Genomic DNA, 13408 nt, shown 5'->3' on the forward strand with positions numbered 1-13408 from the left:
CAAAGAGTCTTAAATCATCATGGTCATGGATATACTAAATAAATCCTATTTGTGAGCTGGAGGGAAGGGATTATTATTGGGCTAAAAGCATCTGCAAAGCTGAAGGCTCGATAATGGGAAGCAGAAAAGCACCAGACTCTGTAGGAGGATTCTGCTGCCTTCACCTATGCGAGAGAAATGTCATGAAGGGTATCCACTGACTCACAAAGGAAGATAGGGGGAAGACAGAACCACAACTGGTAGATTGAACACAGTGGCTGCATCTACATGAGCGGTGGACTGCACATTTGTTACTGCATAGTCATTTAGCACTTGTATTAGCAAGTGCTAAATGACTGCGCAGTACCAGGTACACCAGTTACCGCGCAGTACCATTACTGCATACTTTTTTTCCCCAATGCTGCTGCACAGTAGCTTTTTACTACAGCGCAGTAGCTTATTACTACTATGCAGTATCGTTGCCACACAGTTAGTGCCAGGCCATGCTATTGCACAGTAAGTGAGCTACTACACAGTAGCTTGTTGCTACTGTACAGTAGCGTCTTCTGTACATGCGCCCTGTGAGGTGCAAAAAGTCCCATTCACTGCTTGTAATGAACACAATGGAAGATCTTCCTCCGACTCCACCTCAGTTATTCCCGTGCAGTTCTCAGCACTCCAAATCTTTGCACTGGATGCTTGCCAGTGGGATTACTGCTTGGGATAGAGTCGTTCAGACAAACTGCTTTTCTGGACAAAAACTGCAGTTTGGGTATTAAGGAGGAAGCAATTCCACAAAACTCTCTCTTCTGTCAGACACTCCTATTAGCTACCAAATATTTCAAGACTACAAAATGTTCCAACATCCTTTTACTGCTCCTACAGGAATCAATGTGAGGCACTGCCTCTCCAGCACCTCAGCTGCCCAGGTCTGATGTCCTACCACCTCTTCCATCGATTTGCCTCCCTTTCAGAGAGCAGCTTATTGGTCTATTCCTCTGTAACAGACCCCCACTAGGATAAGAAACAGTCCCAGTCCACTTCCCTATAACAAGGCTTGGAATGGTTCTTCCATACTCACTACCACCATATGCAGCTTGGTTTTGTTTGCACTGCTTCTATACACACAGGATTGGAGATTTCTCACAAAAGAACACTAAGCCAGTATACATTCCCCAAATCTGCTGGTCCTTCAGATACATGGTGGAGATTGGGTAGCTTTCTGTGTACTGCTCCCTCAATTTGTTCAGACTGGCTATAAGTGGACCCATCATGTTACCCCTTTAAATATAAAGGGCAGAATGGGTAGTGTGGCTGTATTCAAGCAATGCCCTTCATTACTGTACTTCCCGGCCAATGCACTTTAACTAAATAAAAAGATAAGTTATAATGGACTTTGAAGGGATATAGTCCATTCACAATAATTGAACTTACATTAATTAAATGAGGCCGCATTCACATGTCTTGAGAGAGGTCTTTTGGCCACAACCACTGAATCGGGTTGTTGCCCGATTTAATTAATGTAAGTATATTTACAGTACAGTTAATGGATTGGGCTATATTTAGAGCACTGTATAATTTTGTTCTACTGGAAACACAGCAATGTTGAGAAACTTATACAGTTCACAAAAATAGATATCTTTGTGAATTAATTTCGGCCGTCAATTCTTTTGGAGCACTGCGGATTTTTAAAGGAGTTCTGATAAATAAAATGAAAGTTACCAAAAAACCTCACTTTTATGGTTTTTGTTGCCTTCATAAAGTTAACTGCATACAGGTTGTGTTCTTCCATTCCAGTACCTATAGTCAGAATATTTGGGTCAAATATTATATCATTTGGATTGAAGCCCACTTTTTCCACAAGGAGGTGGTAAGCCCTGGTGCACACTGCAACTTTGGTTTCCACTTCTGTGGCCTAGAAAGAGAGAAGAATAAAAAAAATTATATTAGCACCAAAGCTGGGATGAAAACAAAATCCTAGAGAGCCAAGCTTGCAGGTCAGGTCAAAGCTTGAATTTGTGAGAGGGTATGAGAAGGAAGCAGATTTTTGAGTTCAAAGGGAAATTAAACAAGTAAACAGTTTTGAGATGCATTCCTCATGTGTACAATACAGTTACAACCTGGATACCCGACATGTGTACCTCAGGCACTCCTAACAATACTCCATCATGTATGCACCCTACATCACCTCATGCATTAATGACTGGTTCCTACCCCTTTATTTCCTCTCAAGCGCAAAATCCAGAGACTCTGAGAAAGAGGAACAGGAGAGCAAGATGTGCAATGTGCCCAGACAACAAGAGCTCAAAGAACTCCAGTTACTGGCTAGTAACGTCTTTCACCATCTAGTGCTAGATACACACTCTCATGGGTGAATTCACCTGAAGTCTGGAGTCTGAAACAAAATTATTGCAGGACTCCTTTACCAAATACAACTTCTGCTCTGGAAGACTCCATAATGGTATAGGCATCTGTCTCATGAGATAACAGAACTGCACCACAGTATCAGCATATTGAACATCTGTGAGTGTGCCTGTAGAGTCCAATCCTTGAATGGTAGTTCCTTCTGCACTTATCACATGTGAAGTTTGCATCTAACAGTCCTGGACCTGGTGTGGGGTTCTTCTTGAAGCTTCTTCTTTCCCCTGCAAGTTGGGCTCTTCTTTCCGCAAAAGCCTTCATTCTATGCTTAAACTGTTTACAAGTGCCTTGATCCTTGGCAATCTCCTCCTGGTTGCTTGACTCAATATTCATTGCCTTCATCTCTCTATCTTGCAAGCACCTTTGAGACAGAGATACGGGCACCTGCATGGTCTTCTTCCTATAAGAAGTTCTCCATACAAAAGATCCTTAGGTATAAAGCCACCATCCATTCTCTGCATATGACCAAGCCATTGAAGCTGATGCTGACAGGGAAGAGAAGGGATCCTCAGAACATTGGCACATTCCAGGACCTCAGCGTCGGCAACTTTGTCCTGCCAGCAAAGTCCTAGAATGTGGCAAAGGCAACATAAGTAGAAACTTCTGAGGTGCTTTTCTGGATAGAATTCGCAGTCCAGGATTCGCTACCATACAAAAGACCGTTGATGATGCAAGCATGGTATACTTTGACCCAGTCAATCAGCTTGTTGTTGATCCTTACTTGTTTACTCAACATGCTCAGGATACCTGATGCTTTGCCAATAAGGGTATTCAGTTTAGCCTCAAGTGACAGGTTGTTGGTAACAGAGCCAAGGTACATAAATTTACTTGCAACAACCAATACGTTTTCCACTTATTATGAACTTTCTGACCCACAGCATTTGTCGTCTTGGTGGTGACGGTAAGACCAAACTCCTGGCAAGCATGAGCAGGGGTGTGCAGGCAGCAGATTGCAGCTTTGCCTCAGCTCTGGACCACGTTGTCACCACTGCAAGATCCCAGCCCCAGTAGCAGAGCAGCTCCCTGCCCAGCCCAACACCCTGCCAGCACTGCTGGGGCCAGTCTCCATGGAAGCCCTGGCCCTGCATGGTCACAGGTCCACCACTACTGGGTCTCCATGGAAACTGGTCGTAATGACACAGGCAGGGGCTGCTAGAAAATGGAGTCTGGCTGCCAGCCAGATCCACCACTTTGCCCATCCCTGATTTAGACAGTCTTTGGACAGAAGTCTGTGCCTCTCAACTACAGCAACAAGTAGTTGTGAGGACCTCTGGAAGATTTAGTTGTGTGCACGTAAAAGGACAAGACTCTACTGTCCTTAGATGTTCTGAAGGGATCAGGCCCTTCGTAATAACAGGTGACAGAAGCCCCTAATTTGAAATGGTGGATTTTTAAATCACCACAATTAAGACCCCCACTGTTTCAATTTAGGGGACTAAACCCCCATCACATGTAGAAGCAGCCTAGAAGACCAGAGACCTTGTATTTGAAAGTTATTCATGTGCACCCCCAACCCTGGCTGGGAGGCATGCCACAGTTGTTGCTGATGAGCGGTAGGTGGGAAACAGGACCCTCTTCCAGGTGCTGTTTAGGTCCCTCTGCCATATGAGGGAGGATCTGATCATCAAGGGAATAACTGCTTCCACATCAAGCACGAGTGACTGGTGCCTCCCAAAAAAAAGTCAGTGGGGGGGGACCCCGCAGAAGCCTTCGATAGCTGTGGCCCCATTAGGGGGGCGGGCACCAGCCCTGCCAACAGCAGCCGTCTCAACCATCAACGAGGGCATGTGCACCCCTGTGCGTCCCCTACCAGTCATCTATGACACCAAGGAGGCATCTCCCAGGGGCATACTAACCACTGCTACTCCTGCAAGCACATGAGCTGTTACTCTGGCAAGGATATGACTGATAGTTATGTTTCTTCCTCGAGGTGGGTGCATAAATCCGTAGAAAAAGCAAAGGGTGTCCTTCCAGCCCTTGAGAGCACGCAGAGGCTCAACGCTTTGAACTAAACAGCTCTGCCTTTTAAAAGGATAGTGTTTTATGGGAAGCCCATAGCCCTGACACCAAGATGAGTGCTTCACGATGCCATGTGTGTTCATTAGCAGGAAGCCCTAGCAGCTATGTCCAAAACGACCTGAGGCAGGGTCTGGGCCACTGTCTGCCTGTTTGCATAAAAGGCAGAAAATGCTTCTCTAGACTCCGATGGCAATTTGTCATTAAATAATGCTGGAGGCTCATAAATTGCAGAAGTTGTTGTAACAGGGTCTAACGCCAGGGGTGGTTGTGATGTCCCTGGCATCCCCTCAGCCCTTGTTAACCCGGCTCTTTCTGGGCAGTCTCCCCTTCTCCTTGCTTGCCATGCCTTGATGAAATGATACTTTCAGAAAAAAGGAGGCCACCCCAGAGCTTTCAGAGTCATATCTCCTCATAAGTACAGGTGTCTGTGCTCATCACCTTAAGGACTAGTTATGTGGACAACATCCTCCCCAGTACCCACACCCAGGCCTCGCAGATAATCAGATTATAACTGCCACTACAGGCTATGGGCTCCTGGCTCTGTTAGTCCTTACACCAGCCACTCTTTATGGGCACTCTGGCCCCATCAGTCTCCAGCTACAGCCCTCCTGGCCTTTGGTCCCTCTCCTTAGACCTTGGCCCTTTTCCTAAGCTAGTTGACATCCACAGGTTCTCAAGCCCTGCCGGTCTCCAGTTGTGGCCCTTTTTGGCCTTCAGCCTCTTTAAGGGATCGAGAATGTAGCAGGTTAGAGACTGAAAGCCCCCCCATCCTGGACACTGTTTCTAGATAATTATTCTAGGGTTGGGAAAGCTATAATGTTACAGCACTGAAATGCTATTCCAGCTACTGAGCCATATCTCTGGAATGTCCCTATAAACAATAACCTACGGAAAAAATGGTCACATCAAAATTTAGAGGAAAGCCTCCAAGACCAATGAATTGGAAAAATCGGGAAACATGAGACAGCAGCTTCTCTCCAAGTGTTGCCATTGTTACGAAAGAAAGTGAGAAGATAAGCATGGCTAGAGTCCTGAGCATCACAGGAAGAGTCTGATGAAAAACACATCAATTGGTGGCTTGAACAAGCCTGGAAAAGGGGACTGGTTCTCCCTTGCAGAGCTGACAGATGTGATACTGGTGTCAGCAAGACTAGAGAAAGCAAGTCCAGGCCTCCAGGTCTGGCTGGACAGTCAAAAAATGTTCCGTATAAATGAAACAAAGCAACACCTCTCGAGATATCAGCACTGCTGGATGGCATGGGGAAGCTGATAGCTGCTGAGGAAGCGAAGTAGCCACTGCAGGTACTGAAGCATCTAATCCATGATGAATAAAATGGCAAAAGGAGATGCCACAGTAATACTTCATGTACTTATTTTTGTACCTCATCACTACCTGGGAAGCAAAGTGGAGTCTCTAAAATCAGACATCAGTGCTAGGACTTTGGTACCAGGATGTTTGTGAGCTTCATCAAAACCCACAAGTGGCCACAAGAAGAATGAAACCTAGTCAAAGTGAAAAATGGCGACATAGACCCCCACTTATCTAGAGAAGCTATATGGTATGTAGGCCATGGGAACCTTATGTCTTACTAAAAGATGACACAAACTAAGGGAAAAAACAAAGAGAAATCACATAACTAACTGAAGTTGATCCAAAAATTAAGGGGAATCATAGAAAGCTGGAAGGGACCTCAGGAGGTCATGCAGTCCAACCCCCTGCTCAGAGCAGGACCATCCTCAACCAGATCTTCCCAGCCCAAGCTTTGTCTAGCTGGGTTTTGAAAAATCTCCAAGGATGGAGCTTCTGCCACCTGTCTGGGTAACCTATTCCAGTGTTTTACTACCCTCCTAGTTTGAAAAATTCTTCTTAATATCTAACCTAAAACTTCCCTTGCTGCAACTTGAGGCAGTTGCTCCTTGTTCTGTCATCCGCCACCACTGAGAATAGGCTAGAAGTAAAGCATCAGCAGATTCTGAGAGCAGCTGCTGGGCAAGAACCAGTCTGGATCAGACTGGTAAAAGTTCTGTCTGGGGATAAGGCAGAGAAAGGGAACTGAGGGGTCAAAAGTACACATCGCCCTTTGTGTCCTGGGGGCAGATGAGGACAGGCAGGGCATATGCATTCTGTACAAGTGCTGCTAGTGCAGAAAAAAAAGGGGAGAATGTGCATATGGACAAGCACTCAAAAGGAAAAGTCTGAGAAGAGATCAAGTCTGAAGGTTTTGATTCAGTCAATTTGAGTAATTAAAAAGTTAGAGACAGAGAGAGACTCTGGGATTCTGGCATGGACCCAATTTCTAACATAAGCAAAATATAGGATACACAACTTTGGGAACAACTAAGTGAATTCACAGACCCAAGCCCAGGTTTCCTTCTGATCCAAATGCCAATAAGATTCTGAACCAGAAACTTGACAAGTCCAACAGAAATTTAAAAGAAAAAAAAAAAAGTCCCTGCTGTAAAATTCCTGTCCACCTAACTGCTGTGCTGGTTATCTAGAGAAGGAGAGTAGGCTTATGGTCCACCAAATCCAACATGGCTTCTACAATCAGCAGAGCTTGGTTTTCTACAGTGGAGCAAGGTTCAAGCTGTTCTTCTACCACCCTTATTCACACAAAATCCCTCATTACCTCCATCTAGTGGCTTCAAGGAAATAGTAGATCTGTATAAAGCATTAACATGATATAATCAGGCCATCTCTAACTGCAGAGAAAATTAAGACCACACAGACTTCTTTGATCATATTTGGCTAGGAATACAAGGCCACTTTGCCTCCCATGGGAGTGAGGGGCCTTTAATTTCAATGATGAACTCTGTCCGATAGGAAAAGCAACACTCACTTGACCCACTTCATCGAAAGCCATAACAACAACAGCTCCTCCATATAACTTAATTTTTCTTGCTTTCTCTAGAAAGTCCTCTTCACCTTCCTTCAGGCTGATGCTGTTCACAATGCATTTCCCTTGACAGCACTTCAAGCCAGCCTCAATCACAGAGAAATTTGAAGAGTCAATACATAATGGCACCTATAACCAGCAGAAAGGTAAATAAAGAGTGTAAAACGCAAATGAAAAGAAAAATGTTCCAAGCACCATTCACCACCATCAGAAAGATTATAAAAAAGCAAGCCTCCAAATGTATCAGCTTTTCAAGTCTAAGAAAAAGAATAAAAAATAGGAGTTATCCACAAACAGAATAGCATCCAGAACCCATACTTCAAGTACAAATCTAAAAGCATTTTTACTCGCACACAAACAGCAACTCCATAAACACACACAGACAAAATATCCTATATGTTGTGTGTATGTAGAGATATTTTTACTTCTATAACCTCTTCCTTCATAATACAAATACTTATTTTTAGAAAGTTTAATTTCTTGGTATTAAAACTACCTTACATCCCAGCTAGTTTTGAACCCCTGGACTTCAAAAAGCTTGAGGAAAGATTTTAGAAGGAATCTATACAAGGAAAGATTGCTAAACACAGCCTTGTACTTCCCATTTATAGGCTGTTGATCGGTAGGAGAAGACCACATTTTATTTAGCCAAATGAAAGAAAAGCAAGAGGAAAGGGAAGAGCATAATAAAAATTTCATTCCTCAGAAGTCCATTTCTGCTATATATCATCCCCCATTTAACATGTATGACTCCTCTCTGAAAGGAAGGGAAGAGCCACAGTCCAATACTTGTAGCTTTCCCACCACCAGAGGGCAACTAAATACACACACGCTTCACCAGCATGCAAGACAATGAGTATCAACATTTTCCTGAAATTAGGATTCAGAGTACAACAACAACAAAATCTGTGTTCTGGGTTGAACATGGTACAACCTTGGCTATGTCAGGTTCAGAAGCAATTAACTTGCAAAATCTGGCCATCGCATTTGGGCCATCCAGCATTCCATCATCCATGTTGATATCCAAAATCTGGGCTCCCATCTCAACTTGTGCCTTGGCTACACTCAGAGCCTCCTAGAGGAGAAATTTAAAAGAGTGAATAGCACCACAAATGAAAGCCTTTCACTTTCACTAATTCACATAACCATGTCATTTTCCTATTAGAGTTCCTTCCTTGTTGCAAGTCAATGATTCTCAACAGGGGTACTGCAGCAATCTGGGGTGCCCTGAGATCATTTCAAGGCTGCTGCAGGGTGCCACAAAATGTTAGCACTATTAAGTGTGCAAACATGATTTCATAAGACAAATCCATAGATTTCAAATAGGAATTCACCAAGTTAAAAACATTCTGACCTGTTGTGGTGGTCCTTGAGATTTTTGCAGCACAAGGATTAATCTAGTATTTTTCTGTAGTCAAAAAATGACTGTGCAACAGAGAACCCCCGCCCTGTTACTGGGAGGCTAAGGGAGAAGCAAAACCTGCAAGGGCCTTTTAAGAGTAAAGTCTGTGCGCTCCAAAGTGGTAAGAACACAGACAATGCCACTTGGGAAAATCCCTTGGAAGCCACTCCAAGGGTGGCCTTGGGTCACTCTAGCCCTGGATGGGGAAGAATAAGGATCTAGGCAGGCCAGAGCCCAGAGTTACGGTAAGGGGGCCGCAGGTATGCAAAGGCAAATAAGTCTCTTCTTTGTGTTCTCAGTTCAGCCAGGGTAGGGATGATTTAATTCAGGTTATTCTTTGTATTGTGCATACCCGGACAGGCTGCATTTTTGTTGTGATCAGGATAGTAACATCCAGAGGACCAGTTTGTGGCTGTAGAGGTCGTTAGGAGGCCATACAGGGATGGCAGAGAGGCACTCCACGTCTGGCCCTGCCAGAAGAAGGGCACGACAGAGAGAGACAGGGGCAAGGGGGCTAGAGCTTAACTCCCGAAAAGGAAACAAACCAAGACCAAGAAGCTGAGTCAGAGTAAGCGGGCTCAAGTTAGGGGATGACAGAGGCGATGACTGAAGCCCTGAAGGCTTACATTTGGGCCAGTAGGGTCACGAGTTGCGACTGCCAAGGTACAGTATGCCACCAGGGTACAAGTAATTTTGACTGGGTACATGAGCTGCCTACAGAGAAGCCAGCAAGGGCCTGGTAGTGGACAGAGGGCTCAGAGATCAAACAAGTCCACTAGGCACCAAGAAGCCCACTCCAGAACTCAGGGGCAGCCTCCCAATCAACAGAAAAGGAACATCAAGGCATGGCAAGAGAGATAGAAAGGAGGGACTAGGGTGGTCCACAGCAGGCATCATAGGAGCCCTTAGGGTTATAGAGTGAAAATTAAGAATTGACATTTTCCAAGGGGTTTCTTGAGTCCAAAAAGTTGAGACACCCCCACTTCTGGGTTCCTAAAGAGCTGGGTGCTCCAAAGGGCTGCCTAAGGTTGCCTCTTCAAGCTGCATCTTTAAAAAGGACTTTCCCTCCAAAGCCACTCAATTACTTCCATTTGTCTAAAATCCACCCTGGTCTGTGGAATCCCAGCGTGATTTGGAGAATGGCAAAGGGTGGATTACACGAAAACAGGTCAAGTATTATGCACTGCCAGCAACTGCACAGAGATATATGTGCAGGGTAGAATATGGAGGGAAGTGAATTGATAAAGTGATTTTCTAGGCAAAGTCATCTTAAAGTTAAAACATGAAGCAGAGACCTTGATCAGCCTCTAGAATGTCCAACCTCCAAATCAACAGAAGCAGGGGACTAGGCCACCCCCAACCAAATTGGGTCCTTTCTTCTAGGGAAATTCTGGGAATACTCCAGGCACTTGCTGCTACAAGGCATACTGGGTCACAGCACTGCAATATATAAAATGTGACTGTTCTATTGAAAACCCTTGGCGGTGTATATATGTGGACCCCTCAATACCACAACACTTGTGAACTGGCTCCCAGTGACATTCTTGGATCAGTTCAATTGTTGCACGTGTCCACAGTTTAATTTAGATGGCATGATATAGCGCAACAGGCTCTAGTATAACAGATCCTCTGCTGCTGTAAACTGTCATGTCTGAAATGAACAACGTTGTGACAATTTACACCAACTGAGGATCTTATCCAAGGTCTTTTCATACCCATCCAGAACTGTCCCAAGCTGCAGTGGAAAGGTTTTCAGGGATACTTTTCCTATCTTTCCCAGTTCAACCCTTGACTCCAAACTGCTGAAGAAACAGTACAGATCAAGGCAGCATCCTCAGCTGTGCAGCTAGAATCAAACAAGGAACAGACGTTTCAGTAACACTAGTCATACAGCTAATAAAGCCCCAGTTAAACCCTCCCTGGTATTAATCAACTGCTGTTAAATACAGTAGGGAACAAAGAAAGAAAGAACATTTAGAAAGCCAGGAAACAGAATTCAAGTTCATGCAAGTGGACTGAATAAGATGTGCAGACATGATGGCTGAAAAGCAAGGCAATACCATAAGAAAAGCTATAAAACTATATGGTTTAATCTGTACACCATCTAAAAAAACTAGCATTAGAAATTCACCTCATAGTTGCCTTTCATGATGAGCTTAGCAAACTTCCTGGATCCTGCAACGTTGCAACGTTCACCAATGTTAACAAAGTTGGTGTATGGTCCAATCCTGAAGGGCTCTAAACCTAAAAAAGATATTATATTTACAAAAAACAAAAACAACCTCCCCCCCATAAGTATACAGAAAAAGAATGGAAAACACTGTATGAGAAAAACAAGTTTACCCCCAATCCAAGCAATGAAGCCTCTATTAATCTCTGGGGATACAGCTCCCTCAGCACATCAGGCTGGAATTGAAAATGTGTACTTTCTCCTGTTAATTATTATAGTCATGTACAAACTCTCACTCACTGACAACATTCTTAACTGCAAGGTCTAGCAACTGTATCTCATTTGCAAGAGAGAAGGAAAGAGACAGAACCAGCCACATTATACCAACCTAAATAAGGCAATGCACAGGCATGCTGATGGGAGACATTCTCTAGAGAAAAGTAACTGTATACCATCATACCGATATACAAGTATAAATCATCCTGATCTGTTTTGCTCACGGTACCCTTCATCAACACCAATGGGATTTTGTATGTTGAATGGCTGCAGGACCAGGCACAAGAGACAACGGTTTCTTTATTCACCATATGTAATAAAATTCAGTCCCAGTTGTTTGAAGTTGATGAGTAATTCGTTCAATCCTCCCTGCTCTCAAGGGGTGAGCAAATGCAAGTTGCATGGAAGTTAATGAGGTACTGCATTAAAATGAGGCTACCCTATGCATTAAGGCAACCACAACTGAAAGTTAGCCTAAAGTTATTAATGACATAAGAGAAGAAGCATAAAATAGTGATGCTTTGTGAAGATTATCGAATAATGCTAGAGGGCAGCACTTACTTCTAACCATGTAAAACACTTAACGTTACTTAGAAATTGTGACAGTCCCTTCTGCTATCCAGTTTGAAAAAATACCCCACAAAGGCTGTGGAGGGTCTAAAAATAATACTTCTTTGGAGGGGAAAGACGTGTGTGTTAACAGCGTATCAGCTGAATCTCTTGCAACTGTTTTGTCTATCCACTCCTAACCTGCAGCAAGTGAAACTAAACAACAATAATCTACCCCGAATGCAATAGATGAGGCAGAAGAGAGGTAAAATAATTACAACAGATTCAGCTGAACTACAGGTAAGTCCCTCCCCTATTTAAAGCGGTATAATTGTTTGGTCTACCCACACTCTACGTTTCTACATATATCTGCAAGGATAAGCCATTTACTTACTGGCACTCAAAGGGCAATAGCCAATTCTTTTAACAACCAGAATTTTCCCAGTTCATTGAAAACATTCAGAACCTCCAAACATAGTAATGTTGGCCTCAGAGAAGCTTTTAAGAGCCACACCAAATAAAAAACAATCAAATATTTCACTGGGATCCCAGTTTAACTGCCACAGAGTGAAGACAGCTTTTTCAGGGAGATGAACTTACTGTCCCCAATTCCCATCCTGAGGCTGAGCTCAGAATGAGACCAGGGACTGTAGGTATCTTTTATTTAAAGCTCAAGTCAACCAGCTGCTTGCATAAAAATTGAAACATGGGGAACAAGTAAGTTACCATTGGTCAAGACACAATTAGTTGAATTTACATCGGACTATTTTTGATTTTGAGAAATAAAAAAGCCATCCTGAATAAGGGAATGAAATCTTGCCATTGTTCTGATGCACTTACTGTCAAGGAGACTCACAAACATAATTAGGGGCCTACCCAACTGGAGGAGACAGCCAGGCAATTTCACAGGCAGATTACAGGGCCTGCTGCCATTTGAGGTTTTATTGTGGGTGGGGCCCCTTCACACCTCTGATTGGCCAATGGGCCCTGGTGTCCCTGCCAACAATTGATGGAAAAAGCTCTCTGTTGTACAGCTGCTGCCCTGCCCTGCTGATTGGCTGAGAAGGCTGTCCATCATGAGCCTCCCCCCATGCTGACTGGTTGAGAGGAGGGGCTGCATGAGGGGGCGGAGGAGGTAGCAGCTATCTTGCATGTTAGCCTTCATGCCATCATCCTCCCTCTGCTCTTCCCCCAGGTAGGCTGCCTAGCCAAGACTGCTGGCTTCCAATAGAGAGCCAGCATTTCATTTTTAGTACGATTCCCTCTTCCCATGGATCTTGCGTAGATTTCCATAAAAACTGAGCAACCATGATTGGGTAGGTCCCTAATCATAACATTTGGCTGGATGCTGTGTTTTCAGGGCACTTGCCTAGGATCAGGATGCCTGGGTTCAACTTCCAACTTTGCCACTGACCTTCCACGTGACTTTGGACAGTCCAGCTTATCCCGTGTGCCAAACTTCCCCCGCCTGCCATATGGGGATAAGTAAACCAACCTTTCTTTGTAAAGCACTTTGAGAAACAGCAACTGAAAGACTGCAAGAGTTAAGCTTTGCTATTAAACAAGTTGTGAAGCCAGTGTGGATAGGAATGTCTCTCAGGCCTCACTGATTAGGCATCCAATCGTTTCAATAACCCTTTGAATGTTACTAGGGATTCATGCAAACTGTTATATTTCAGGAGGTGTGTATGTGGT

The 13408-nt window shown here is 44.1% G+C and overlaps 1 protein-coding gene across 5 annotated transcripts in view; it reads right to left on the reverse strand.

The window, feature by feature from the left end:
* The window catches only part of MTR (5-methyltetrahydrofolate-homocysteine methyltransferase), an 88045-nt gene that overhangs the window by 36081 nt on the left and 38556 nt on the right, over window positions 1-13408 (reverse strand). For all 5 annotated transcript variants that reach the window (XM_019527151.1, XM_019527150.1, XM_019527149.1 and 2 more), the window contains exons 13-16: window positions 10850-10962; window positions 8251-8391; window positions 7260-7445; window positions 1715-1894 (exon numbers count right to left, since the gene is read on the reverse strand). In XM_019527151.1, the coding sequence (XP_019382696.1) occupies window positions 1715-1894; window positions 7260-7445; window positions 8251-8391; window positions 10850-10962 (620 nt within the window). The remainder of the gene's footprint in view (window positions 1-1714; window positions 1895-7259; window positions 7446-8250; window positions 8392-10849; window positions 10963-13408) is intronic.

The sequence above is a fragment of the Gavialis gangeticus genome, unplaced genomic scaffold (genome assembly GCF_001723915.1).
Source record: "Gavialis gangeticus isolate Ggan-Ray unplaced genomic scaffold, GavGan_comp1, whole genome shotgun sequence".
Taxonomy (NCBI): Eukaryota; Metazoa; Chordata; order Crocodylia; family Gavialidae; genus Gavialis; species Gavialis gangeticus.